The following is a 27,459-nucleotide window of genomic DNA, read 5'->3' as shown; positions in this document are numbered from 1 at the left end:
TCAGGGGAGTTGGCTGAACTCCAGGATTGGCCAGGGGTCCTGCTGATTGACAGGCGATTCCGCCGGCATCCGATTGATGTTCAAAGCAGCGCGGGCTGCTTTGTTCTAAGTTGCCACTAAGTCGCCACCAAGTCGCTGCCACCGACCTAACAGGTCTGATCCTCAGCACCACATAAAAATGAATAAAATAAAGGGTTTGTGTCCATTAAACACACTCGCGTGCAACACCCCCCCCATTCAAGGGTGGAAAGACAACCGATTTAAAAATGGGCCAAGGGGCTGGGTGTGGCTCAGTGGTAGAGCCCTGGCCTAGCAGGCCCCAGGCCGGGTTCCTCTGCAGCACTGTGAAGAATGCATAAGGTAAAGGGGGCCAAGGCTCTGGATCCCAAGGCACCGTGTGTGTGTGTGTGTGTGTGTGTGTGTGTGTGTGTGTGTAGACTCAACACGGTCAGCCCACAGGGAAACTCCCTCAGGACCATAGCCGGGTGAGATGGGGCTCACTGGCCACTCCCAGGAGGGCCGGGGTCTGAAAACCAGATGGTAGATCTGGTGAGAATTTAAAGCTGGGACTTTCACACTGCTGCCAGGGACAAGGCTGGCACAGCCACCGGGAGGCAGCCCAGAGGCTCCTGAAATGCACTTCTATTTAACTCATGTTTGTTTGTTTGTTTTCTCTTTTTCTTTCTTTGTGATGTTGGGGATGGAATCTGGGGTCTCCTGAGTGCTAGGCAAGTGCTAGCCACAGACCCCCACCCTCAGCCCCTGCTCAGCAATTCTCCTAGGCATGTACCCAAGAGCAGCGAAGGCCCGATTCACACCCAGACTCCGGCACCCACATACCCGGCAGGCAGCACACAGCGGCCTGGAGCATCCCTGGGCGGATGGAGGGACACTCTCAGGGCGGCCCCTGTGCACACTGGCAGACCACCTGCTGCAGCGTGGCACCTGGCACGGCAGGCCATGTCAGAGCTCAAGGCCATGCCTCCTGGGACCGGGGCAGGATGTCAGAGGAGCAGGCCTGAGTTTATTAGAAGAGGTCGGAAACGGGGAACGGGATTCTGGGGGAAGGGAGACCGTGGACCCTCTGGGGAGGAGAGGGACAGAAGGTGCCTCCAGCCCTCCTGTAGCAGGGTTCCTCAGACCTTTGGGTCCCTGTGCCCAGAGCTTACCCCATGGAGGGAACTGGACTCTGAGGACAGGCAGACCTGGGTCACTTGCCTGTGCTGACCTGTTCTGATTGAAACTTGTCCTTACAGATTTGACAGCTGGGGGCTTGGGGTCTCATTCCCTGGCTGAGTCCTGGAGTCTGGTCTGTGTAAGATCATGAGAGTCCCCTTTGGGGACTTTGTGCTCCTGTTGGCGGAGAGACAGCTCTTCTCCTGCAGGCAGGTGCTTTGCTGATGAATGTGGCTAATTGTGGACTTCCATGAGGCAGGGCCAGAGCAGCCGGCCCCAGGCAGATGGCCCTTCCAGAGCATGTGTGTAGACTCATACCTTTAATTTCCTGTTCCACCACCTATGTCTGTGTCACCTGCAGGTGGACCTTGAGGGTGAGAACCAGGCACTTAATGGGAAATGACCAGAACAGACCAGTTCAGAGATGGGACATGGGTTCGTGGGTGCCAGGGGATGGGGTGGGGGTTGGGGGCAGCTCATGGGAATAGGCTTCCTGTTGGGGTGATGGGTTGGATGTGGTGGAGCCAGGTAGAGCTGAGCTGCCCAGGCTGCCCTCCAACTTGCCATCCTCCTGCGTGGCCCCCAGGTCACTGGAACCACAGGCGTAGCCTCTGTGCCTGGCTGCGGGGTGAGTCAGTGAGATGTAAACACAGCTCGGATAGAAAACAGGGAGAAGGGGCTGGGGATGTGGCTCAAGCGGTAGCGCGCTCCTCGCCTGGCATGCGTGCGGCCCGGGTTCGATCCTCAGCACCACATACCAACAAAGATGTTGTGTCTGCCGAGAACTAAAAAATAAATATTAAAAATTCTCTCTCACTCTCTCTCTCTCACTCTCCTCTCTCACTCTCTCTTTAAAAAAAAAAAAAAAGAAAAAGAAAAAAGAAAACAGGGAGAAGCCCACGGCAGAGGCGTCGCACTGACCCTGGAGGCCACGGTAGGAGGGTGGCAAGTTTGAAATCAGCCTGGGCAACTTAGACCCTGTCTCAAACAAACAGACCAAGAAAAAAGGGCTGGAGGAGTAGCTCGGTGGTAGTGCATCCCTGGGCTCCATCCCCTGTACCAAAAAACAGTGGGAGATGTAATCAGGTATTGGTGCCTGCTTTTGCCAAGGGGTGGGCAACTCCTTGGAGGGGCACGTGAATTTGCTCAGGAGGGGCAGGGAGGGGCATGTCCACGGGAAGGGGAAGGCAGCACATGCAGAGGCCCCTGGGGAGCAGTCTCCCTGGAGTAGTGGACATTGCTTCCAGGAGGAGGCTAGGCAGAGTGCAGGGTCTAGGGGCCCGACCCGGGTGCCCTGACTCAGGGCGGGGACTGTGGAGGTTCCCTGCACACAGTGAGGTGCAGCTCAGGAGCCTGGGAGCCTTGAGCTTCCCAGAGCCCAGGCAGAAAGCCTTCAGGCTGGAGAATCACAGGGGGTCAGGAGCTACGTGCAGAACGAGGACAGGGGAGGCCAGCTGGCATCAGAGCCCTGCAGGTCACAAACAAGGCTGGGCTGCGGAATTCCTGCCCTACCCAGCCTCCAGCAAGTCCCAACCCTGGGAGGTTTCAGGGCTGCCAAGAAGCCGTGGCCTTTGTTCTCCAAACAAAGCCCACACCAGGCCACCTCCAGGGCTTGCTCCCGGCCCCTCCCTGCTCAGTCCTGGCCCCTCTGCCTACCAGGGACAGCATGGCTAGGATTTTCAGATACAAACGGGGGACACCCAGTTAAACTTGAAATTCAAATTTAAAAAAATAAATGAATGAAGGTGGCATTTTGTTTTGTACTCATTCCCTCCAGGGGCTGGGGGGCCCTGCCCGCTGGGCAGTATGCTGCCCTTGGACTGCGGCCCGGGTCCTGGCCCCTGGTGTCCAGGGCACACGTGCAGGGGCACCACCACAAGTCTTGGCTGCTTTTATTTATTTATTTATTCATGTGCCGGGTCCTGGTCCGTGCTGAGGACAGTACCGTGGAGGACAGTCCTCGCACTTTGCCCTTTCACCCCTGGCCTCCTGGAAATCGGGCTCCTGCTTCCTCCAGTGCCCTTAGCCCTCTGCGGGAGAGCCCAGGGCCAGATCTGCTCTCCGGGGCCCACACCCTCCCTGGAGAGACGGGACCCCAGGTCTGGGTGTCCTCCCCGTCTCTGGCTTTGGGTGCAGCCTGTGAGGACTAGCAGGACGCTCGCCTAGAGAGGCCCCTTCCTGCTTTCCTGTCTCACGTGCTGCTGGACTCCCCATGGAGGGAACTGGACTCTGAGGACAGGCAGACCTGGGTCACTTGCCCCCCCCCCCCCCGCCCCTCACATCTGCAGCCGGCCCCTGGCTCCTGGGCTCCTGTGTTCTGAGGTGCTGGGGACTGAGGGTGACTTTGAGACAGGGCCTTGCTGAGTTGCCCAGGCTGGCCTGGCGCTCAGACCCTCCCCCTCAGCCTCAGGGCTGGGTGTGCTTGGCGTCCCTCGTGCCCAGGTGCTGGGTTTTTTACTACCAACCTGGAGCTTTTTATTTGTTTATTTATTTATTAGGTTTTTTTTGTAGTGGTAGGTGGACAGAATGCCTTTATTTCATGTATTGTTATGTGGTGCTGAGGATCAAACCCAGTGCCTCACCCACGCTCCAGTGCTCAGCCCCAGCCCCAGCCCCAGCCCAGAACTTTTCTTTTCTTTTTTTTTTTTTCTCATTTAACGCAGCCTTTATTTTCTGTTTCAAAACAAAATTTCCAGGAAACAAAACAAAATACTTAACAGTGGTTGGGTACAAATGAAATAAAAATCACAGTTTCAAAGAGCCAAAGTCAGACAACTGCTGAAAGGCCGATCACTTGGTTTACCCAAAAAAAAGTTAATGTCATAAAGGATTAAAATTAAGTTTAACAACATTCTATATAATGCTACCTTTCCCAATTAAGAAAGGAGAATTCACAAATACAACTAAATGTTAAGTGTAGAGAAGTGGCGGAAATTCTGCATACTTCATAGTAAATTATGCATGAAAGTTTATTAATTGCATAAACTTCCTGAGTGGCTCCCATGCTGCACTAGGTCTACATGCTTAATATTCATATCAAACAAATTACAGCTTTAAGTGATTGAGCATGACAGACCTTGAACAACTGCACTTTCCGATTAGTCACTATATCTGCTGAGGGTATGTTCTGGACCACAAATCTCAACCTCAAACCTTAAGTTGTAGTGGAAAAAGAAATGCAACTTAAAAAACTAGAAGGATGACCGGAACTTTTATTTTCAACTGATTTCTGTACAGCTAGAGTGAAAGGAAAGTGAGGAACCAGGAGATGGGCGAGCGGGAAATGAAAGGCCAGGCAGAGACACACAGGCGTGTCTTGTCGGAGCTGACGAATCAAGGCCATCTCTGCATCGACGACGGAGGGAGGCAGAACAGGCTGGGGTTCCAGACTTTCCTGGGGCAGCTCAGGGATCGGAGCCTGCGGGTCCCCACAAGGCGGTGTGAGGGAGTGTGAGATGCCCTTGGGCAGGAAAGAGTGCAGCAGTGAAGGGTGGGTGGCCACGTAAGATGGCCCTGCAGATGCTGAGCCAGGACCTTAAAAAGAGTATGAGAGTGATCCTGCTATAAATGGAACCACTGCTGCTGGAAGAAATGAGGGTGAAACCAACCAGTATTTTTTTTTAGTTGTCGCTGGAACACAATATCGTCATTTATTTATTTGTTTGTTTTTGTTTGTTTGTTTATTTATTTTAGAGAGAGAGAATTTTAATATTTATTTTTTAGTTTTCGGCAGACATGACGAGAGGGCTTGGCGTGGGCTGATCCCATGAGACACGGAAGCATTCTCTCACTGTCATCTCACCGGGCTCCAGTTCATCACGTCGGCCCTCACACCCACACCCACTGCGGCCGCTTCTTCTTCAGTCGACACAGGACAACACGGTGCCTGCTTCAGCCTCTCGGTCAGACCCACTCCACACTCAAGAGTCAGTGAGGGTCAGCACCAAGATCAGAGCCAACCGGGCAAAAGCAGCCACCTCACACTACGGAGCCAACTCCAGCGCCTGGTCCCTGCCACCTGCTTCACAGCCCTGGCAGGCGGAGCAGGTCCAACCCGGTCCCAGCAGGCAGACACCTTCAAGGCACAGTTCCATGTCCGAGAAGATCTGTCCCTCCGTGACGGAAACGACGTGGTAGGAATATCAGCAGACACATCACCAGCCTGTTTCTGTGGCTGGTGAAGCAGTCAAGGAGCCGCCACCAAAAGACCCATTATCACCAGGACTGGGCTCCGGCCAGACCCGGCATCCACGGAGCAACAGAGACTTCTGACGAGTCCCGCAGCCTCTTGGGTAAGTCTCAGAGATGGGCAGAGCCTGCCCGCATCATCTCTGGGACATGCTCTCACAGGACAGCCAGAGGGAGGGCCAGGTACTGAAGAGGGGCAGCTCAGGAGCAGCAGTGAACACCTGTGAGGCACCTTCCCAGTGTCTGCTTCTGCACCCCCTCACCAGCGGGGCCGTGGCGGTCTGCAGCCAGGGTACCATCCGGCTGCTTCTTCCTATCAGAGCCACCCTTGAGACCTTTCTGGCTGATGACCGTCAGTGGGTTCCCCTGCAGAGATCTGAGGGATGATTCCAGGGGTTTCCGGCCCCTGGCCGACAGGTCTGGACCCACCTGGACCCTTTCCGTCTGTGGGCTTCCCAGCGGCTCCTCCAACAGGACCCAGGGCTCCTCACCAGCGAGAACACCCAGAAGGGCCCCTGCCCTCTCTGCAGTGTCTCCTTTAGTGAGCTTGTCATTCCGCGCACACCTCCACCAGCAGTGCCCGTTTCCCACTGGAGAGACACACCCTGGAAGCCTGAGGGAAAGTCCACCATGTCTTCTGCTGAAGCAGTCTGCAGTTGTGAGCCCAGCAATACCGACACCCACACTTCAGATGCACCCAGTTTCTCCCAGGTCAACAGAGGTGTGGGCTCCAAGAACACGCCCCTCAATGACAGAGACTTCTCAGCAGTGCCAATCTTCCCACGGTGGGTGTTGGAGGCAGCCAGGAAGGCGGATCCCAAAGCATTTTGGGAGACCAGCCTGGCCCGCCCAGGGAGGGTGCAGGCCACAGCCATGAGGACATGCGTGGGCAGCGTCGGGGGGTTTCTCCTCAAGTGGTTCCTCTGCAGCCGTGGCCTCTGGATGGACTCTTCTGTGTGCATTTTCATTAGAGTTGGGGGCTTTTAATGCCAAGCGATTTCCAGAGGTGCTAGAGGATTTTCAGGGATCGTGGGGAGGAGTATGGATTTTATTCCCAGGGCACTGGGGAGCCCTGGCAGGTCTTGGAGCAGGGCAGGATCCTGGCCTGACGGATGTTGTAACTAGAGGGCTCAGTTTTCAGGGGCCTGCGAGAGGCAGGGGTCAAAGCAGGGAGAATCCAGCAGTAGAGAGAAGGACCTGGTGGGCTGCATGGGACCCCCAAACATGTGCTCCCAGAGCCTGGCCCATGACTCTGTTTTGCAGATGTAAGTAAGTGAAGGGTGAGATCCCCCGAGATTGAGGTAGCCCCAGATGTGATGACAGCACTCTTGAATGACAGGAGAGGGGACACATCCAAAGGAGAAGCCACTTGAAGACGGAGGCAGAGGCTGGAGCAGTGCCGCCATTGGGGAGCCCTGGAGGGCCAGGAGCCGGGAGGTGGGCCGCGCGTGCCTTGAGCCTCTGGGGGCACCAGCCGCACCTCCTCGAGGGGCCTCTAGGACTGACAGCGAAACCCAGGACCCGAGGCCCCGTCCGACACTGGGGCTGGCAAAGGAAGCTGAGGGCCGGGACCCCACCTCGGTGCACCTCGCCGAGGGGAGCAGAGGTGGCTGGCTCTGCAGGGGCCAGCTGTGGCTGACACCAGCCTGCCGGCCACCTCTCCAGCCAGCCGGGTCCAGGCAGGCCCCTGGGCACGCTGCCTGTAATAAGAGTCTGGGGTCTGGGGTCAGCAGCCTGAGGCTACTTGAGAGGGCAGCTTTGGGACACCCATGGCCTCTCCTCCCAGGTGACGTCCTCCTGTCCAGGTAGAGGCTGGGTGTCCTCTGTGTGCCCTGGGAAACAACTGGGAGGGTCTGGGTCCCAGGTGGGGTGGGGCCAGCACCTTCCTGTCCCCAGGGCAACCGCCTGGGGAGCAGCTGCACAGTGGCTCACCTCTCTCTAGGCTCCAGGCCTTGGCTCAGGGTTGGGTGGGGACATTCCTGGACCAGGAAGGAACAGCTGAGGAGGCCAGAGATAAGCACCCTCTTGGGCAGTGGCAGGCGCAGGCCTGGCCCCACTGATCTGAGTCCAGCTGGAGCTGTCCCAGACTGGGGGACAGGAGGCTGTGAGGAAGCCTTTCCTGCTGCTGGTCGCCCGCCTCCACCTCCCAGGCTCTCTAGGGCCCTGCCTGAGCACATCCTGAGCAGGCCAGGGCCACCAGAGCCTGGCTCCCCGGGGGGGCAGGTGCAGGGGACAGAAGCACAGGGAGGGCTGGCCGGCGTGCAGTCCAGGGGAAGCACCTGAGTCCCAGAAGCCAGGTAGGCTCAGGACAGGCTTCTCCAGATGTGACTGCAGGAGACAGGAATCTGCCTCCCATGTGCACTTCTGTGAAGCCAGAGGCACAGGCAGACCTGCTGACTTTAGGGAGGGGCCCCAGGGGAGGTCCCTGGGACACAGCTGAACGTCCACTGCAGCTGGATTCCTGACCAGCCAAGTCCTGCCAGCATGGCACCAGAGTCCCTCTCCTTCTTTCACAGAAGCAGGCCTGAGATCAGCTGGTGCCAGCTAGCCCGCTGCTCCCCCAGGTCAGCCCTGCCTGTCCCACTGGGCAGCCCACTTCTTTTTGTTTCTGCTTTTTTGAGCCTTTTCCATGAAGCCAGCTTCAGGACCTGGGTGAGGACCTGGGTTCCAGCCCCAGCACCAACCGCTGCAAACAAGAACAGCTTCCTGCGCTTGGCCTTCAAACCCTGCTTCCACAAGCCAGAGAGGCCTGGAGCCTGGGAGAGAGTAAGTCCTGCCCACGCCTGGGCCTCTGGGGTGAAGTGCCCAAAGATAAGGCCATCAGGCTAGGCGCAGGGGCCACCTGTCATCCCAGCAACTTGGGAAGCCAAAACAGGAGAGGCCAAGTTGGAGGCCAGCCTCGGCAAGTTAGCCAGACCTTGTCTCAAAATTAAAAAAAAAAAAAATTGGGGGGTAGGGAGGCGGGCAAGATGGCGCCCGGAGAGTGAGTCTCCCTGGATTCCTCCAGCGGCTGTGGGGGTTGGCCCTTCATCACCTCCCTTCCTCCTCTCCCCCGCCCCCGGAGGCCTCCTGCTTCCCTTCCTCCCTCCACTTCAGGGGGGGTGGGGGGGGTGGGCCAGGTTCGCAGGACACCATGTCGGACTCCGAGGAGGAGAGCCAGGACCGGCAACTGAAAATCGTCGTGCTGGGGGACGGCACCTCCGGGAAGACCCCCTTAGCTACGTGTTTTGCTCAAGAAACTTTTGGAAAACAGTACAAGCCAACTATAGGACTGGATTTCTGTTTGAGAAGGATAACATTGCCAGGAAACTTGAATGTTACTCTTCAACTTTGGGATCTAGGAGGAAAGATGTTGGATAAATATATCTGTGGAGCACAGGGAATCCTCTTAGTATATGATATTACAAATTATCAAAGCTTTGAGAATTTACAAGATTGGTATACTGTGGTGAAGAAAGTGAGTGAAGAATCAGAAACTCAGCCGCTGGTTGCTTTGGTGGGCAATAAAATTGATTTGGAGCATATGCGAACAGTAAAACCTGAGAAACATTTACGATTTTGCCAGGAAAATGGTTTTAGTAGCCACTTTGTCTCAGCCAAGACAGGAGACTCTGTCTTCCTGGGCTTCCAAAAAGTTGCTGCTGAGATCCTTGGGATAAAATTAAACAAAGCAGAAATAGAACAGTCACAGAGGGTGGTGAAGGCAGATATTGTAAACTACAGCCAGGATTCCATGTCAAGAACTGTTCACCCGCCCCGGAGCTCCATGTGTGCAGTGCAGTGAGCGTGTTTTCCTCCTGGGTGGGAGCGCTGGCCACCCTGGGCCATCTAGGAGCTTGTTTATCAGTGACCATCTCTGTAGTTCAGTTCCCACTCTCCTCCCATCGCTTCATCACTAGGTGCTGCCTCTCAGCCACAGGCAGTGCCTTGACTGGAAGGAGTTCAACTTCGGGGCCACACACTGTGAAATCAAAACGGAAAGCCCACTCTCTGGAATTGGACTGCTTCATTGAAAGGAATGATGTTGGTTCCTTATATCCTCACTTCTTTTTTTTTTTTCCCAACGTGAAATTTTTTAACCAAATGTGAAAACCATCCAAGTCTTGATCATCAGCCAGAATTTTGCCACAACACAGTTTCATTCTCTTATCTGAACTCACATATGTCATAGTATACTTCAGAGTGCAAATATTGAAACAAGTCACGTAGTTTACCTGCACTTACTTAAGAAGGCATTCTTTTGCTATCTGTTTTAAGTGAAAACATATAAAGCTGTACCTAACTGAAAATGCTTGAAATAAGGCTGTAATAGAAATATTTTTTCATTTTTTAAAAAGGGGCCTAAATTGTTTATACTATAGTTTGTAACTCACAAAGTAGTGAGTATTTGATATTGTATTTTTATTACTGTATCATGGTCATTATGTATTGTATTATGCTCAGCTTAGATGGCTTTATGAATTTTAATAAGTGTTCAGCTGATGCTCCACATGGAATTTTCCCTAAAACTGTATTAGAGTACTCCAGAATGAGTTATAACATCCTGTTAGATCATTGTGGATCAGACTGTACCTGATGTTCAGATGTTTTTCTCTCACAAATAAATTTATTTAAATTAAATTTTTAAAAAATTAAAAAAAAAATTAAGACTGGGGTTAGGTGTGGTTCAGGGTTAACTACCTGCCTAGCCTGTAAGAGGCCCTGGGTTCCAGCCCTGGCACCAAAATGAGACAAAACCAGTAGAGCATTAAGCATTAAGCACTGTAGTTCTGACCCTCAACACTTTGGCATGTTTCTGGTGGTTCTGCTGAGACCTCAGACGGAGGAACAGCTCTGAAGAGCTGCTTCTGCGAAAGGCACATGTGCCTCCGAGGAACAGCAGCATCAGGTGCTCAGAGGATGCTGCTTTGGAGATGGAGCCTCGCTGTTGCCAGGCTGGCCCTGAACTCCTGGCCCAGGGGACCCTCGGCCTCAGCCTCCCACACATGAGCACATGACCCCTGAGGCCTGCATGTCCCCCACCCTCAAATGCCCCAATCCTTCCTGTAGCTCAGGGTGGCACAAAGCTGGGTCGATGCCTTCGTGGAGCCCGTGTTTCTGTGGGACTTACGCCTGTGCATATGGAAGGGCTTTTCTCCTGTTAATGCACTTTACGGAAATTTAATTCATAGCCCCAAGAGCCAGGAAGAGTAGGAGAAAGTGTGTTTCTCTCCTGGAGTGGAGTGAGGCTCCCACATTGCTGCCGCGTGGATGGACTGAGGACTGTGCTCAGTGAGAAGCAGATGCATAAGGCCACAGTGTGTGAGCCAGTGACAGGAGATGTCTGGGACAGGGGAGTCCAGAGATGGACGTGGACCCACAGGGCAGGCTGGAGGGATGGGGGCTGCTCCTGGGGCCGGGCTTCCTTCTGGGGTGAAGAGTGTTCTGACTAGGGGCTGGAGTTGTGGCTCAGTGGTAGAGCGCTTGCCTAGCATGTATGAGGCACTGGGTTCGATCCTTAGCACCACATATAAATAAATAAAATAAAGATCCATTAACAACTAAAAAAAATATTTAAAAAAAAAAAGAGTGTTCTGACTAGATGAGGTGCAGCTGCACTGGGAGGATGTGCTGAAACCCACTGCTGCGCAGGCTGCATGGCTTGGCAGCCGGGTCTGTGACTTGTACCCCATCACCGTGTGAGTGAAGTGCAAGACTCCGGGACATCTGCCCAGGCTCCCTACCCGCAGTGCACACAGCGTGCTGGCCGGTCAGCACTGCCCCCTGCTGGCTCAGGGTGGGCCTTCGTCTCCCTACCCACCCACTTTCCCGGAGCACCCAGGGCTCACACGCGCAGGGGGGTGCTCTACGGCTGAGCTGCTCCCCTGCCCTTGATTTATGTATTTATTTATTTTTGAATGTGCGTTGTATCCCCACCCCCTCTTTCATCTTTTGAGACACGGCCTTGTTAAGTGGCCCAGGCTGACCTTGAACTCCCATCCTCCTGCCTCAGCCTCTGAGCTGCTGCGATGGCAGTGTGGCCCGGCACCTTGCTACCCAGTTCAGTTGGAATGAAGAATCACTGTGGATCGGTCCTGCAGATGTGCCCAGTCTCCAACTGCTACGTCCCTCCCTGAACCCTAAGGGGAGGGTCTGCCACGGAGGGGAGGGATCTGGTCAACTGGAGTGCCACATCAGAGGCCAGGATGGCCAGTGGCTGATGACCCTCCTGACCCAGGACACATAGGGGGCCATGGCAGTAGCCACAGGAGGCTTGAAGATGTTGGTTCAGGTCTTAGAGCTAAAGGACAGGACTCAATGCACCCAGCCTTGACCTCACACCAGAGACCTGCCAGTCAACCTGCTGGAGGTGGGAGAGCCCATGTTAGCATCTGCACCTCTGTTGGGGAGCAAGTCCAGTGGGGCTTGAGAGGCACCAAGGGGCCACTCCCAAGCCAGGAGCATTCTTCTCCCCTTCTTTCCTGCCCCATGGTCTTGCACATGTCCTGGCCTGTGCCCTGGTCCATGCCCTGGTCCCCTTTACTGCTCCCTAATATGTGACCCCGGCCAGCTCCTTTAACCTCTCTGGGTCTCAGTTTCTGCATCTGAGAAATGGGGTCAATGCTAGTCCCACTTCCAGGATCCCCAGAGAACACGCGAGGGGCTGCCCTGGCCACAGGCCGAGGTGGGTGCAGTCAGGAGCCTGTGGGCCTTCTGTCAGGCCGAGCTGCCCCTGCCCGCTGCATGGTCACCTTGCAGTAGGCTTGGTTCAGAGAGCCGGCCACTGAGCGGAGGACGCGGGGCAGGGGTGAAGCTGCCATGCCAGAGAGGTTCCTGTTGCACATCCGGGCACACAGCAAACAGGGCTCCAGCTCCTGCAGTGTGTGTGTGGGCCAGGTGCCTGCCCTGGTGTCAGCCTCCAGCTGGTCACACTGCACAGCACGCCTGCTCTCACCGCCTGGTGCTCTCTGGCAAGGCCAGGGGCTGGGCCGCACCTCCCTGTCCAGCGGTGGGGAAGAGGAGCAGGTGAGGGGGCCACAGGCAGACGCGTTGTGTCAGGCCTGCCACCCCAGCACTTCAGCAGCATGAGGCATTCCCAGCTGGAGCCGGCACACGGGCAGGGTGCTGGCGTCCACCTTGTGTGGAAGGCGAGGCGTGGGCTGCAAAGGTCATGCAGCCCCAGCACAGCCTCAGTAGCTCCATCCTGAGGCAGCAGGAGCCAGGGTGTGGATGACCGGCCCGCCTTGTCCATCCCCAGCAGGTCCTGCGAGGGTCCTACCTGTCTCCACAGCATCCAGGAAGCTGTTCCCCACTCCTGAGCATCCAGAAGTGCCACCCTCCATGCCCCAGACCACCCCGGGAACTCCCTCGCCCAGGACTGCACCTCTACAGTTATTTGTTCCAAGGTCAATGTGTGCCAATCCTCATAAATCTGCTTAAACTAGAGAAACAAGCTTTTTCTGCAGGACTTGCAGGTGCATCCTTGGTACTACCTGAAAGAATGTGGCCAGTGGGAAAGGGCAGCACTGAGACCAGGGCCTCCCATGAGCAACTGGATCAAGTTGCACCTGGATCAAGCCACACCTGAAGTTAGACCTCCTCATAGACTTGTCAGTTACATGAGCCAACAGATCCTCTTTTGCACTTCATTTTGGGGATTTTTATTACTGGCTACTCCAGAGGCAGGGCAGCACCAGGAGGGGTTTATTTAGTGGCTTCTCAATGGCAACAGGGACCAGTTTCTTGTGTTTTGCCACTAGGCAGGTAGGTCAGCTCTATCCTGGTGGCCACAGGTGTCAAACACATTCCTAAACTTGACAGGTGGCCCAAATCAATCCAGTTGGAAGGCCCAGACCTTCTTGTGCTTCTTGTTCCAGCTGAAACACCCCAGGAACCTGCAGCCCAAGCTGTCTCTAGGGAGGGGAAGGGGCACCCTTGTTTGCTTGTGTCTCAGGATGCCCTGCAGCTGGATATTGGGACTTTGGGATGTCTAGGGTGGCAGAGAGGTGGGGCAGGGGTACTTCTGGCTTGACTAGGCAGTGGGCAGCTGTCAACACCCAAGGTGGGGTACACAAGGACCCCCCAACACAGGTGGGTGCCAGCTTTCTGCAGTGAAGCCATGTGTAGGCATGAGTGGGGGTGGTGGCCTTTCAATTCCCAATAATTTTGGTGTCAAATGTGTTGCCTACGAGGAAGGGGAACAGATATGGTCAGGTTAAGGCTAGATGTATCTTGCCCCACCCAAAGCTTGGAGGCCTCAGACCCCAAATTTACCATTCTCATGAAATTCCCAGTGTCCCTTGAAACTCCAGCAGAACACACAGGGGTCGCCCTGGTCCCCCATTCCCCATCACAGGCCAGGTGTAGTGGAGCACGCCTGTAATCCCAAAGACTCGGGAAGCCGAGGCCAGCCCCAACAGCTGAGCAAGACTATCTGAAAATGGTGTAGCTCAGTTCTAGAGCCAACCCCAGTACTGCTCTGAATGCTCTAGAAATCCCACCTCCTCATGACCCCTGAGGCCCACGTAGCCCCATCTTAGGGCCCACTGAGGTCCTGCTGCTCCTTCTCCCACAAGGGACTCGGCCCTGCTGGAGGGCTCCCCTGGATGCCCTAGGTCTGGCCTCCTTACCTGGGGTCTCCTGAACTTTCTCGTGGGAGTTCCCAAACACCAGTATCACGCTCCACCCCTACTTGGCTCTCTTCCTTCCCAGGACTGGTGCTGGCACTGTGTCACACAGGAATGCTGATAATAGCCCCTTGTCCTAGAGCCAACATGAGGGTAGGCCCCAGGTCCATCCTGTTTCCAACAGGCCTAGAGAAGTCCGCACTCAACAAGCATGCAGCGAAGGGTGGATGGTGGATGGATGGGTCATGGGTGGTGAACGGATGGATGGTGGATGGACAGATGACTTATAGAAGGATGGTGGGTGCTAGATGAAAGGATCCCTGTGCGCACCCATCCAGTAGGTCTCCTGCTCATTTAAGAGCCACCCTCCTCCAGCCAGCCTGGCCTCTGGAGCACGTGCCAGCCACCCTGCTCCGCATCAACCCTGGCAGCACCAGGTGTTGGCCCAGCCTGTGGTGTGGAAGCTGGCCGGCAGCGTGGCAGCAGCTCTGCCCTCCTGCAGGGTCGCTTCATTCCAAGCCTGCCTCCAAGGCCTGCTGGGAGGGTGCAGAGACAGCCTAGTCTCCCAGGTCAGGTGGTTGGCAGCTCTTGGGGCCCAGCCCCCTTCAGACAATGAAGATGTTATGGTTCTCACCATGGAGAAAGCCAGTGGGCATCCTGTCACCAAGTGGCCAAGCAGAAGCACCAACTCCTGCCACATGCACGGCAAGAACCCGGGGCCTCGGTGCACTCCTGCCCAACACAGCCTGGCCGTGGGGAGGCTGGAAGGACCGTGTATCACCCAGATCCCAGGGGAGGTGAGAGGCCCTCGACTTCTCTGCTGTGAAGGACACCCCAGGCAGCAGCAAGCCCTGACAGTTCATAGCATCATGCAGCCGTGTTGGCTGGTGCCAAGACCACGGTGTCCTGGAGAAAACGCTGAAGCACAGCAGCAGGAGCCGCCCGCGTTGCAGAAACCCAGGTTCATGCACAGCCCTGGAGGGCAGCACGCCTTTGGGATGGGGGGGTGGACACTGAGAGCAGGCCTGAGCTCCAGGCGGCCCTGCAGCAGGTCAGGAAGGGAGGATGCCTCTCCACAGTGGCTCTGCTGGGTGCAGAATCCCCACCCAGGGGGCCAGGCCTTTCACCATCCAGAGCTCTGCAGCCCCCCAGACATGAGACTCCTACTCAGGTCCTCGGGAGCCCCTCAAGAAAGTTGGAGAAGGCACTCTCCAGCACAGCCTGCTTTGATATCTCCGGACGTGCTGTTCCAAATCAGGACCTGCCGCGGCATCCTTTCTAGAGCCACCCAGGGCCTCAAGCATGCTAGGTGAGCGCCCCAACCCATTCTGAGACAGGGTCTCACCATGTTGCTATCGGTCTTGCTGAGTTGCCCACTGCCCTGGAACCTTTGACTCCTGAGCTTCCCATCTGGAAACCCAAGCTCGTTCCAATCTTTGGCACCCCCTCTACCCACTACCCCCTCTGGAGTGCCAGAGCACGGGCCTGTCTCCCATCTCACCTGCCCACAGCCCTGCCCTGTCCTTGCACACAGCAGACATCTCTCTACCTCCAGCCTTACCTCACCCAGAACATTTTAGAAGGGGTTTCTAAAGGACAGGAACTCGAAGACAAAACTGAGACTACCAAACTTCCTTATGGTTTAATACAGTGCTCCAATCCCCACCTCATCTGTGCTGTCAGGCTTCAGTGTGACTCCTCCTTGGTGCTGGGGATGGAGCCCAGGGCCTGGTGCAGCTGCACTCAGGAGAACTCTGCCTGAGCCACACCTCAGGCCTCTCCTTTTTCTTGTGGTAACAAACACAGTTCACCATCTTAGCCGTTTTGTACGGGAAAGCTCTGCAGTATGCCCACCACCCACCTCCAAGGCTTCTGCCCAAACCCAAACTGTCCTCTTGTTAACACCCACTCCCCACCCCTCCAGCCCCTCCCTTGTGACTGGCTCCCAGTGGAAGGGGCAGCAGGCAGGGGAGGCAGCAGGCAGGGGCTGTGCCTGCCTGCAGCACACCACAGGGTCAGATGCGGCAGGGCCTGTACCTGCCTGTCACTCAGCCACTCAGAAGGCTTGAGGACTATGTTCAAGACCAGCCTGGGCAACGGGGTGAGACCCAGCTTCACATGATTAAAAAGTGCTGGGGACACAGCTTTATGGTAAAGTGCCCCGATTCAATGCCCAGTACCAAAAAAAAAAAAAAAAAAAAAAAAAAAAAAAAAAGGCAAGTTTTGAACAGGAAATTCATAGGCACAGTGGCCACCTCCATCACCCTAGCAACTCAGGAGGCTGAGGCAGAAGGACTGTAAGTTTGAAACCAGCTTGGGCCACTTAGTGAGACACCCTGCCCCATTTTGGGCAGTATTAGGGACTGAACCCAGGACCGAGCGCATGCTACGAAGCACGAGGCCCTGGGCCACTCCCAGTACTGTCCAAAATAAAACCCAAGCAAACAAAAGGCAAAGCTGCACCCACCAGCAGTGCGGTCCAGGCCTATACCCTTGACCTTGGGCATCCAAGCAATTCCAAGGTCAGCAAGTCCAACTCCCAAGTCCAGCCATTCTGGGCCTTTCAGTTGCACAGACACAAGACCAGCAGTGTCCCACTTGCCACCAGTGTGAGAGGCACCCTTGGGAAGCACCAGAGTCCACCTCGGGCCCTGAGCGTCCAGGAAGGGCCACTGCATAAGTGCAGAGGAGACTGGCTTCTGCGGATGGGGCCCTTTCCCTCAAAGGCAACTAGGGGCTCCCTGGCTACCCATCTCCTAGGTGGAGAGGTGACCAGCAGTGTGATGACCTCGGCCCTGGTGCCTCCCTGGAGGAGGAGTGGTCTGCCTCCTCACAGGCACTTTTATTTAGATTTCAAACAAACCACAGCAGAAAGGAGTGACCTCCAAGCAGTCCGTCCATTCAGGAGCTAGGACCCCAGCCTCGAAGCTGCTGGATGGGGCCCGCCCCCGCCCCTGGCTGCTGCGGCTCTGCCATCCCAGGAGGGGGCTGGCAAGCCCAAGCCCGCGGCTCTCCTCTGAAGCAAGGAGAACCCAGAACCGCACGGGGAAGAAAGGACACCCAAACGCGCCGCCCAGAGCAGGGCAAGGCAGTGCCGTGAGGTAGCCTGTCGAGAGAGCCAGCGTCCGTCCCATGAGGTAAAATCTGAGAGTTTATTCGGTGGACGAGGTGTCAGGACTCCTCGGTGCCCGAGTCGTCCTCGTCGTCCCCGAAGCAGCTGTCTGCCTCCTCCACCTCCCCGTCCTCGTAGTAGTCCTCGTAGAACAGGTCCGCGCCCTCCTCGGGCGCCGGCGCCTTGGTCTTCACGCAGTACTCGGCCAGCGTGGTGGGCACCTTCACGCCATCGCGCTCTGCGTCCACCTTGGTCCCCAGGACCTGCTTCCTGGGGGGACAGGAGGCATGAGGGGCTGCTCTGATCCTGGCCCACCCCCCCCATGGCACATCAGGGCTACACTGCAGAACAGGAAGCCAGCGGGAGCCATGCCAGGGACACCGGGCACAGCATGCAGCCTCTGCCCACAGAAGCTGGCTTCAGGGCCATCCAGGGCCACAGCCACAGGGAGACTCGGTGGCCAGCCTCAGCTCTGTGCTGTGCTCATGCCAGGCCACACCCCAGGTTCTGCACGCCCTGCACTACACACCACCCAACCTACCCCACCCACTCGACCCCAGGACGTGGTGCCAGGCAGGAGCACGGCTGCAGTGCCAATAGTGGGACTGGACACCCTGGCCATCAGGAAGTGCCAGGGCTGCTCGGGTGCGGGTTCACACAGGGAACGGTGTGGCACAGGCAGATGCTGACCCCAGCCTCTAGCCTACAGCTCGTAGAGAAGACGCAGACGCACAGGAACAGGGACCATGGGGCAGGAACTGAGCCCGGTCTTGGCCACCTGTGTCTGCATGTTAGGACAGACATTGCACCTGGCAAAGGAGGGTGGGAGGGCACTGTGCCAGCTGCTCTGGGCCTTCCCGGCACCAGCCAGGGCTCTCCTGCCTGTCCTGCAGAACCCAGCAGGACACAAGCTCTTCTGGGGCCTAAAGATGTAGTCAGAGCCAGCAGCAGGCAGAGAGCAGCGACTACAGTCCCAGGTGGGCACAGTGACCCACGGGGTTCTGAGGGATGAAAACAGTCTGGCTCTCATCTCTGCTCTGGGACTGTGTGGGAGGTGGCAGGGAAGAGGTGCCAAGAGTACGGGCACCTCTGAGGGCAGGTGTTGCAGGGGTGCCTCTCAGACTGCCAGTAGAGGTTGGTGGCTACCACAGCTTTGGCACAGCTGCCCAGAACAACTGTCCAGTTCATTAGGAGCACGTGGCAGCATGTGGCACCCATGCGAAACACCATGGGTGCAGCATTTCAAGTTCAAGGCATTCTGCTCACAGGAAGTGCCAGGGCAGCAGAGAGGACAGACCAAGCACTGGGAAGAAGGGGACAGAAAAGAGGAGCCCTTGTCGTCTCCTTGTGTGTGTGACCACCAGGGGCCAGCTACAAGCGCGGAGTGTGGCGTCTTGCCTGGCTAAGGGCAGCAGCAGTGCTGGGGTCAGGTGGGCAGGCAGCTCTGTGTGGACTGTGGGGCAGCAGGCCTCTGCAGAGGAGCAGGTCCAAGTGCCAGTCCACCAAGGGTCAGTGTGTTTGAGATGGTGCCGCACTGACCCAGACGACTCCTGGTCAGTGGGGACAGGTGTACATACACCTGGCTCCAAAGAGTGTCATCACATGAAAGTGGCACCTCCCCACCACAACGCCAGCTTGTTTTCTGTTCAGGCAGCATTGGGAATAGAAGCCAGGGGTGCTCCACCACTGAGCTGCAGGCCCAGCCTTTTTAGACAGGATCTCCTGAGTTGCTTAGGGCCTCACTAAGCTGCCCAGGATGACCTGGAATTTGCAATCCTCGAGTCTTGGCCTCATGTGCCTCTGGGATTATAGGCGTGGGCACTGTGCCAAGCTATTTTTTTTGGTGGTGCTGGGGCTTGAACCCAGGGCCTTGTGCAGGAAAGCAAGCACTCTACCAACTGAGCTGTATCCCCAGCCCCAAGCTACTATTTTAAATTAAAAAGCAAATTACATGTTTGCCCAGCAAAAGTGAGGACCCTGGTTCAATCTCCAGCTCCATAAAACACAAAGATAAATAACAAGTTGAGGGCTGGAGCTGTGGCTCACTGGCAGAGTTCCTGCCTGGCATATGTCAGGCACCGGGTTCAATCCTTAGCACAGCATAAAGATAAATAAAATAATTACTAAAAAGAATAAGTTGAAAAGTGTTTCAAGTGCTTTCTTTGGTAGTAATGTACAATAAAAATGGAACGACAGAGGAAATTGGCACACTTCTTGTGCAAGGATGACACACAAGGGAGGCATTCCATATTCCATTTTTTTTTTTTTTGTGGTGCTGGAGATTGAACTCAAGGCCTTGTGCACACAAGGAAAGCACTCTACCAACTGAGCTGTAGCCCCAGCCCCGCACTCCACATTTCTGAGAAAAGAAAAAAAGTACTTGGAAAAGACACAGAAAAAGGATTAACTCAAACAAAAAATGAGCCAGTCGGGCTGGGGCAGCTTGGTGGCAGAGCACCTGGCCAGGATGTGAGGACTCGTGTTCCACGAACACCAAAGCAAGGACTGAGAAACCCTGTGACCACAGACAGCAAGAAAACAGACAGAGAGGAGGTCCCCGAGCCCCATTCACCTGACAGGTCCCCACAACTCCCCAAGAAACTACTTCTTTTGAAGAGTCACCTCTTGACTCAGAGGAAATCGGAGCAGGTAGAGAGCCACTGGGACACAGCCCCGCATGGCAAGCTGTCCGTGGCTGTGAGTGCCAGCGAGCAGCAGACCGTAGGCCTGCTTGGCCTTCAGCGAGTACGCAGCACCAGACTTGCCTGGCGGACCCACCCACAAGGACCACAGCAGCAGAGGCCACTATCCCAGGGAGAGTGCTGCCCTGGTAGGGTGCAGGAAGGACCAGGCACATCAGGGCTGAGTCACAAAGCAATGAGACACTAGGAACTCCTGAATGCTGGGAATGGGGCCTTCACACTGTATGCCACAGTGCACACAGACACACCCGCTATGTGGACCATGCGGACGTGTGTGCTCACACGCCACACTTTCCTGTGACACAAAGAAGGAAAAAATACCACCATGTTTTCAAAAACAAAGAACAGGCCAGAAATTGGGCTGAACTGGTTGGACACTTCTGACTGGGGTTGGTGTCCCCATCTGCAACTGCTGCCCCTGGGCAGAGGTGGCCTCCAACAGGCTAGAAGGCAGGAAGCACTCGTCAGCCTCGTTAGCAGAAGCAGGTGGCCCTACTCTGGGGTTCAGAGCCCCGTGCTCACCGGATGATGTCCGTGTACTCCCGGTCCTTCCCCTTACTCTCTTTCCACTTTCTGTACATCACTGAGGCATCCACATTGGCCGGTGAGAAGGTGTTGGGCTCGTTGAGCAAGGAGATCACACTCAGGAGGATGGTCCTAGGGGGACGAGTGGACTGGAGTGCGGTGGCTGCAGAACCCAGACTTCCATCTCTCTCAGGCCCCAACTACTGAGGCCTCAACCCAGGGGCCCCTAGAGGCCCCTGTGGGCACTGTCTGATCTGCTCACACTTCAGGGCACCACCAGGCAGCAGGAGCTGGAGTGGATAGGGGCTGCTTCCAGACTGAGGGCTGCCCTCAGAGACACACAGCATCAGGAGCCCACCCTCAAGCTGGGGCTCCCAGGGTGAGCAGCAGGATGCCTCGGGATCTCCCCAGGGTCTGGTTTCTGGGTGGACAGCACAGTGCCACAGGCACTAGAGACACAGACACCTCTTCCCATGTCTCCCAGGGCCAGCCCAGGGCACAGGTGCCAGCAGACTTGCGTGGTGGGCCTGGCCTCACCTGACGTTCTGTGTGGGGTTCCAACGCTCCGAGGGTAGCTCCCCGCTCTGTGGGTCATCAACAGGTGGGTGGAGAATGGAGATGCAAACGTCCCCCGTCTGAGTGAGGGAGACAGCGGTTAGCCCTGGCCAGGCTCCCACGGCCTGCTCCACCGGAGGCGTGACCACGGGGAGGCAGAGGCCTGTGCGAGGCTTGTGTGCGCTCACCTCATAGATGTTTGGGTGCCACATCTTGGTCAGGAACCGAAAGGCTGGTGGAGAGTAAGGGTAGTCGATGGGGAACTTGAGGCGAGCCTGTGGGGTGGGAACAGCAGGGTGGCTCAGTGGAGGCTAGGCCCTGGCGGAGTTCCATTTCAGAGGACACTCTCTGGGTGTCTGGGGAGTGTGTCCCACGATGGACAAGGAGGAACAGGGCTCACTGCCCAGTCTCTTGTGGGCCTAGGGTCAAGCCAAAAGCCATGTCCACAATAGGCTGCCTCAAGCCTTTCTGAGGTTGCCTGGGCTGATCCACGACGTGCAGGTGAGAACGTGGGAACGCCAGAGGTTGGCAGGGCGGCAGTTACCTGGAGACTCGTGGCCCCAGCCCAGCATGGCTCGTCTGTCCTCTGGGAGACTTATCGTCACTGCCTCTCTGAGGGCTACTCAGGCCAAGGGTCTGAGCCACCTGCACCAGTGCCAGAGCTGCTCACCTGTGGCCAGGGCCCTGATGCTGCTCCTGTCTCTGGGCTCTCAGCAGGTAAGAAAGGAATCGCTAATGTTTGTTTGGGGGGGCCAGCATCTTGGGGGTGCTGTGAGCTCCAAAGGTGGAGACTAGGCCCCTAGAAATCTTATGGAGAGGGACGCTTCCATGTCCAGGGAAAACATGCTGAGGCCAGAGTGACCTTGGAATCTGGGTCTGACACTTGCCCAACAGTTGCTCAAGACTTCAAGGCACCCCTAGACTCCTGCCAGGTTTCTAAGCCTGGATTTTGAGCCTCACCCAACTAATCCCCTGCACCTTTTACTCTAAGCATCTCTAGAGATCCCTTTTACTACTTCACAAATCAAGGATCACAGAAGGAGAGACCTTGCCTAAGGGAGGAGCCTCTCCCTAAGAAGATGAGGCTGGGCTGAGAGGAATGCCCCCCAGGAAGTGACTAGGAAGCAATGGTGGCCTTAGGCACCTTACAAGCCCACATCCCCTTTACAAGTCTTTGCCCACACCCCAGCCAACTATGCCCAAGACAGGGGAGCAAACCTTAGTCCCACGCTAGCTTCTGAAGACAGACCTGTGGCAAACATGATCCTAGCCTGACACCTCTTTCTCTAGAGATGGGACTCTCCCCCTAAAGCCAACCCTGGAGGCTCTATCCACAATGCCCTGCAGCCAGTTTGGTGGGTAGTGCCAGAGATCCAAACCCTTTCCTTCCTGACTGCAGCCTTGCCCAGAAGCCCGGCCTGGCCTCAGGGCGGGGTGTAACCCCATTCTGGGTGCTGCTGTAACTATGAAGTGCTCTTGGAGACTTTTCAAACTGGACTGCTCCATGGGTGGGGATGCAGGAACACTCAAACCTGTTCCCCCACCCATCCCTGCCCTAAGACCTGGGACCCCAACTCAGCAGTTGCCCCCAAGTAGACAAGGCGGGTGCCCTCACTCACTGGGCAGGCCTGGTTAAGACACCAACCCACAGTGGAAACAGACCTGTCTTGGCCTCACCCGGCAGCGGGGACCTGGGCTTTGGTTTCTCTGTTTGTATGTGACAGTGGGGACTGATCCTGGGGCCCTGAGAATACCACAGCAAGCATTTTACGTCCCCGATCTTCCACTTGCCCTTCTCCTGCCTCAGGCTCCATCCTGAGGAGCTGGGAAGACAACCGTGCACCACCACTCCCGGTTTCTGCTCCCACCTTAGGTAGGGAGACCCCAGTCTTGCTCCGCTGGCTCCAGAACAAGGTCCTGTGACCCTTAGAGGAATCCAAAGCTATGACTAGGCTCAGATCGGTTCGGTGCAGAAAACCGCCCTGATTGTGGCCCATGTTCTTTGTCACATCAGGCAGAATCCGACAGTCCGGGGGACAGCCCTCGGCTCCCTGCTCCCAGCAGCAAAAGCACCCGCTCATCCTTAAACCACCAGAGGTCAAAAAAAAAAAAAAAAATGCCCGGAGAGCAGCCCGAGACCGCAGAAGCCGCCCGCTCGGCGGGACCTGCGAGGCTGGCGGTGTCCAGCAGCCCCGGCTTCCGCAGCTCGCCTGGGCCCGGCCGGGCCTGCGGGCGCAGCACGGGGGGCGCGCCGCCCCCGCCCCCGCCCCCGGCGTCGCCGAGACCCGGTTACATAAGGCAGGGCGGGGCGCCGAGCCGGCCGCCGCTCACCTTGAAGTAGCCGCCCTCGTAGTAGGTGTTGGGAGGCCCGAAGATGGCCACCTCCCAGTTGTACAGGTCGCCCTCGTCCACCAGCGTCACCCGGAAGCCCTCCACCGGCTCCTCCTGCAGCCCCTTGAGCTCCAGCAGCAGCGCCTTCTGCGAGCTGGGCACCAGTGGCCGGGCCATGGCGGCGGCGGCGGCGGCGGGTCCCGGGGCCGGGGGCGCGCCGGGACGCGGGGCCGCCGCGAGCTCGCGGGACGGGCCGGGCTGCGCGCTGGCCGGGGGGGAGCCGCCGCCTTCCTCCGCTACGCCGCCGCCGCCGCCGCCGCCGCCCGTGGCCCCCGAGCGCTCCACCGGCGCCGCCGCCGGCGCTGCCGCCCGCCTCGGCCTGACCCGTGCACCCCACCCGCCGCGCCTGCGCGCCAACGCCGGGCCCCGACTGCGCCTGCGCGCCCGCCCGCGGGGCACGCCGGGAAGCGCAGTCCGCCGCCCGTCCGCGGGGCACGCCGGGAAGCGTAGTCGGCCACCCGCCCGCGGGGCACGCCGGGAAGCGTAGTCCGCCGCCCGCCGCGCAGGCGCTCGCGCTGCCGCCCGGAGCCGAGCCGCGCCGCCGCCGATCTCCGCGGACGCCTGTGCACGGGAGGCGAGCTGCTCCGTCTGGCGCGGTCGCCGCGGCTCTGGGGGCCTTTTTTGTGACGTCCTGGCGGGGGTGGGGCCGGGGGGCGGGGGCGACCCTCCTGCTTTTCGGGGCTGGAGGAGGCGGGGTGCGCGGAGCGAGCGGGCGATCCGCGGGCTTCCTGCGAAGCCGGGCCGAGGATTCTGGACCACCTTCCCATTGGGCATCCTCTTGGCAGCTTTGGTTCTGCACTCGATTCGCGCCAGGGCCCACCTGGTGGACCCCGGCTCCCGACCGTGACGGAGCCTGGCCTTTCCTTACTCAATGGAGTCTGAGCCCCAACCTGATGGAGCCTGGCCCCCTGACCCCTCGATGGAGTCTGAGCACCCACCCTGATCCCCCACCTTGAGGGTCTCCCCGAAAATCCCCGTGGAGCCTAGGCTCCACCCTGACACCCCACCTTGGCCTCCACCCAACCTGGTGGAGCCTGGCCCATGACTGGTGGTGCCCTCCTCTTTGAGCCCACCTGAGTCTTGCGTGAGACGACGACCAGAGGCAGCGAGGAGGTACCTGGAGGAAGGGCGCATGAAGGGAAACAGCCTTGCCAAGACCCTGAGGTGGGGCAAACCGGGCTCAAGAGGCCAGCAGACCCCTGACCCTGGGCTCCACTGACCCTGAGCTCTGGCCTGCTGGGTCCTGTTCAGATACCTCCTGGCCACCTGGACTTTGGTGTGGCAATGGCAGCTTAGCAAGCCTCTGGCAGGGAGGACCTGCTGCCTGGGGCCTCTCATGACGTGGCTGGCACAAGTGCTGCGCATTGGGCAGCTGTGGCAAGTCTCAGGCTGGGTAGGGGGACAGCTCCCTCATGTCCAGTCCCTGCCCTCTGAAGCTGCCATCTCAGCTGGAAATGGGAAAGGAAACATCAGAGGTGAGGTAGGCAGAGGAATCTAAGGAAGCCCTGGTCAGTGACAGCTCCACGTGCTGCTCAGAGCTGCCCTTGGCCCTCCTCCCAGGCCCTTCTGCCCCACATCCTGGGAGGTTGGGGGTGTCCAGTCAGTGCTGCCTGCCTGGTGTGCCCTCTTGGGCGTGGAGTGTTCATGGACCCCATTCTCTGAGGTGGGCTGTCCTTGTTGTCACAGAGTTGGTGTGAGGCAGCTCATCAGTAGACAATAGTTGGAGTTGACCCTGGCTCTTCCTTTGAGTTGTCCAAATCTCCCCACACCCCTCGTCCCCATAGGCAGGCAGGGGACTGCTCCTGGCCCTGGAACATCCTGGAGTGATGAGCAGGGGGCATTTTTTGCCACAGCACTCTTCCCTTGGGGGGGCACTGAAGGTTTAGACTGACACCAAGCCTGAGCTGCAGGGCCAGGTTGTCCCATCAGTGTTCCAGCTCCCAGGTGGCAGGGACTGGCTTGGGCATCGGATGAGATGCAGCTTGGGGACCTGCCTTGGCCAAGTTGGAGGGCTTCTTCACCTTGTGGCCTGTGAACAAGGTGAGCTGCAGCAAAGCCGAGCCCATGGGCAGAGATGATGCTGAGAATCCCATTGGTGTTCCTGGATTTGCCATGCAGGGGCAGCAGGGGCTCTGAGGTGGCATCAGCGAAGGACCCTGAGCTGGGTCACCCTGGTCATTGGGACCCAGGGTCACCACAGGGTCCTTATGAGAGGAGGCAGGAGGGCCAGAGTCAGAGGTGCTGCACCCACTTGTGTGAATTTGTGGTAATTCAACTCTCTTCCTCCTTCCCTTCTTTTCCTCTTGTGTACAAAACTTAGGTGCTGGGGATCCCTGCCTCAGGGGGCTCTGGACAGAGGGTGAGCAAGCTTGTGAACAAACCGCTTGGGGTAATAGTATTTCCTGTGTGTAAAAAAGCAGAGCTGATACAGTGGTCACACCTGTCACCTTTGACCCTGGAGGCTGAGGCAGGAGGGTTGCAAGTTCCAGCTCAGTTTGGGCAACTTAGGGAGACCTTGTCTCAAAAAAGGCCTGGGGATGTGGCTCAATGGCAGAGCACCCACATGTCACAAACCCTGTCCCAGGTGGCTCTGTCCCTGTGGGCAGTGACACAGTAAGTACTTTTCCCTGAGACGCAGGGTTCAATACCACACATCCACAAGGGCAGGGGCAGCAAAGGCAAGAAATAGTAGGAAAGAAGTGGGAGAGGGAGGAACAGCAGCTAGGGAGTGAGACAGCAGGCAAGGGCTGGAGAGTAGGGGCAGCAGCGGGAGGTGTGGCTGGAGCTCAGGTAGGCGCCTCCTGGCAGGTGACCCTGGGGTGGACCAGCATGGTATGAGTAAGAGCCCTGTGGGTCTGAAGTCCTGTGTTGCACAGCAAGGTGGAGACAGGCTAGGGCAGAGGGCAGGAAGGGACAGTCTAGGGCAGAGGGCAGGAGGGGACAGGCTAGGGCAGGAGGGGACAGGCTAGGGCAGAGGGCAGGAGGGGACTGAGGCAAATAGCAGCTGGGCTCTCAGCAACTTCTAGTGACACAGTGGCTGAAGAGTCCCACCAGTTGCTCCCAGATCAGTGCCCTAGCACTATGTTCCCAGATGACAGTGTCATGCTGTGTCACACACCTGCCCCAAGCCAATCATGGAAGCCAGGGGACACTGGAATGCTCCACTTGGCCAGTGGTGCCCAGGTGGCAGGGGAGGGGTGGGCTGGTGGGACAGGAAGCATGGGGCCACTGCTCATGCCCAGGATCCTGGGGCAGCCCCAGGGTGTCCCCATGCAGACACCTAGGAGGTGCTTGGCTCTGGGGCTGTTAGAGGTCATATCCACGTGGGGCACTCCTGAGGACGAGAGGCCCGTCTTGCAGAACACCACAATGCCTTGGAGATGGCTGGATGGCAGGGAGGCTGGGCCCAGTGTAGTGTCTCCTGGGCTGGCAAGCCATGCTCGCCTCTGGGCGTCCCAGTCCTCTGAGAGCTCACACTTGGCTGCCTTCTCTGCTCGGCTGGGGGTTCCAGTGGCTGCGAGTGCTTGAGCCCAGGCGGCTCCGTCCCTAACCTGGGGGCACAGATTGCCCCAAAGCCTCCTGCTATGGAGTTTGCTGGGAGCATAGGCTTCACTCACAGCCTGCCTCCAGAGCCCGAGTGGGAACAGGACCCTGATGCTGCTCTGCTTGGCAGCAGGGCTGCCACCACTCCCGACACTACTCACCGGCCATCCAACCTACACCAAACTTGGACTGGGGAGCGGCTGGGGCCACCCACCAGTCTGAGAAGACAGATTCAACAGACCCACTGTGTAGGCCTCTCTCAGGCAGAGTGGGGTGGTCAGTCCTAGGTAGGAGGGAGGTGGGGGCCAGGCTCTGGGTGTGTGGGGTACAGATGCCTGAAGTCATGAAGTGCTGACAGGGAGCTGCGGGGACAACTGGTGGAGGTGGCACCGTGTGACTCTGGAGGGCCCCAGCCTGTTGGCCCTTGGTTTCCTCTCGCAGCTGCCTTCCTCCAGGCAGTGAGGGATGAGGAGGGGTGGAGATTCCACTGCCATCCCTCGGTGTCGCTGCCAGCTGCTCTCTTTGCTGGATGGCTAGGGAAACTGAGGCCCAAGAGGAGCCACTGGAGTGGGCAGGGCTGTGGAAGGAGACTCACGCTCCAGAGGAATGGGCTGGCTGGGCGGCCGGGTGGTGGGCCCACTCGGCACGCGCGCGCGCACAC

The 27,459-nt window shown here is 57.6% G+C and overlaps 3 protein-coding genes across 5 annotated transcripts; 1 reads left to right on the top strand and 2 right to left on the bottom strand.

The window, feature by feature from the left end:
- Nucleotides 1-8,497: 8,497 nt before the first annotated feature.
- On the top strand, nucleotides 8,498-9,999 carry LOC308644756 (ras-related protein Rab-28-like; the record flags this gene model as incomplete). Its single annotated transcript, XM_081286388.1, has 1 exon — nucleotides 8,498-9,999. One exon carries the CDS (start codon nucleotides 8,498-8,500, stop codon nucleotides 9,146-9,148), a length of 651 nt encoding a protein of 216 aa, XP_081142514.1. The 3' UTR covers nucleotides 9,149-9,999.
- Nucleotides 10,000-11,329: 1,330 nt separating this feature from the next.
- On the bottom strand, nucleotides 11,330-14,338 carry GZMM (granzyme M). Its single transcript, XM_081287370.1, is given in 5 exon segments — nucleotides 11,330-11,631; nucleotides 11,635-11,657; nucleotides 13,199-13,256; nucleotides 13,365-13,403; nucleotides 13,405-14,338. Coding segments are annotated over 5 exon segments (291 nt in total). The 5' UTR covers nucleotides 13,465-14,338; the 3' UTR covers nucleotides 11,330-11,520.
- A 2,426-nt stretch (nucleotides 14,339-16,764) lies between these two features.
- CDC34 (cell division cycle 34, ubiquitin conjugating enzyme) lies at nucleotides 16,765-23,590 on the bottom strand. 3 transcript variants are annotated; one of them, XM_081284023.1, is made up of 5 exons: nucleotides 23,196-23,589; nucleotides 21,053-21,139; nucleotides 20,847-20,944; nucleotides 20,307-20,441; nucleotides 16,765-17,352 (listed from the first exon to the last, which is right to left on the bottom strand). In XM_081284023.1, the coding sequence occupies exons 1-5, from the start codon at nucleotides 23,370-23,372 to the stop codon at nucleotides 17,142-17,144; spliced, it is 708 nt and encodes a 235-aa protein (XP_081140149.1). In that variant the 5' UTR covers nucleotides 23,373-23,589; the 3' UTR covers nucleotides 16,765-17,141. The 3 variants fall into 3 exon arrangements, with proteins under 3 accessions (XP_081140149.1, XP_081140148.1, XP_081140150.1); XM_081284024.1 differs by having other exon boundaries at nucleotides 17,104-17,348; XM_081284022.1 differs by having other exon boundaries at nucleotides 20,847-21,139; nucleotides 23,196-23,590.
- Nucleotides 23,591-27,459: the final 3,869 nt, after the last annotated feature.

The sequence above is a fragment of the Spermophilus citellus genome (assembly GCF_964194105.1).
Source record: "Spermophilus citellus genome assembly, chromosome: 3".
Lineage (NCBI taxonomy): Eukaryota > Metazoa > Chordata > Mammalia > Rodentia > Sciuridae > Spermophilus > Spermophilus citellus.
This window is presented reverse-complemented; position numbering and strand designations above follow the sequence as displayed.

What these genes read in the sequence shown, in the direction of transcription:
- CDC34 (XM_081284022.1), bottom strand. Translation starts at nt 23,372, where the DNA reads ATGGCCCGGCCACTGGTGCCCAGCTCGCAGAAGGCGCTGCTGCTGGAG. An exon ending in AACCCCACACAGAACGTCAG is followed by an intron (nt 20,442 to 20,846) that starts GTGAGGCCAGGC and finishes TCGTCCCCCTAG; the next exon opens with GACCATCCTCCTGAGTGTGA. An exon ending in GAGTACACGGACATCATCCG is followed by an intron (nt 17,353 to 20,306) that starts GTGAGCACGGGG and finishes CTGTCCCCCCAG; the next exon opens with GAAGCAGGTCCTGGGGACCA.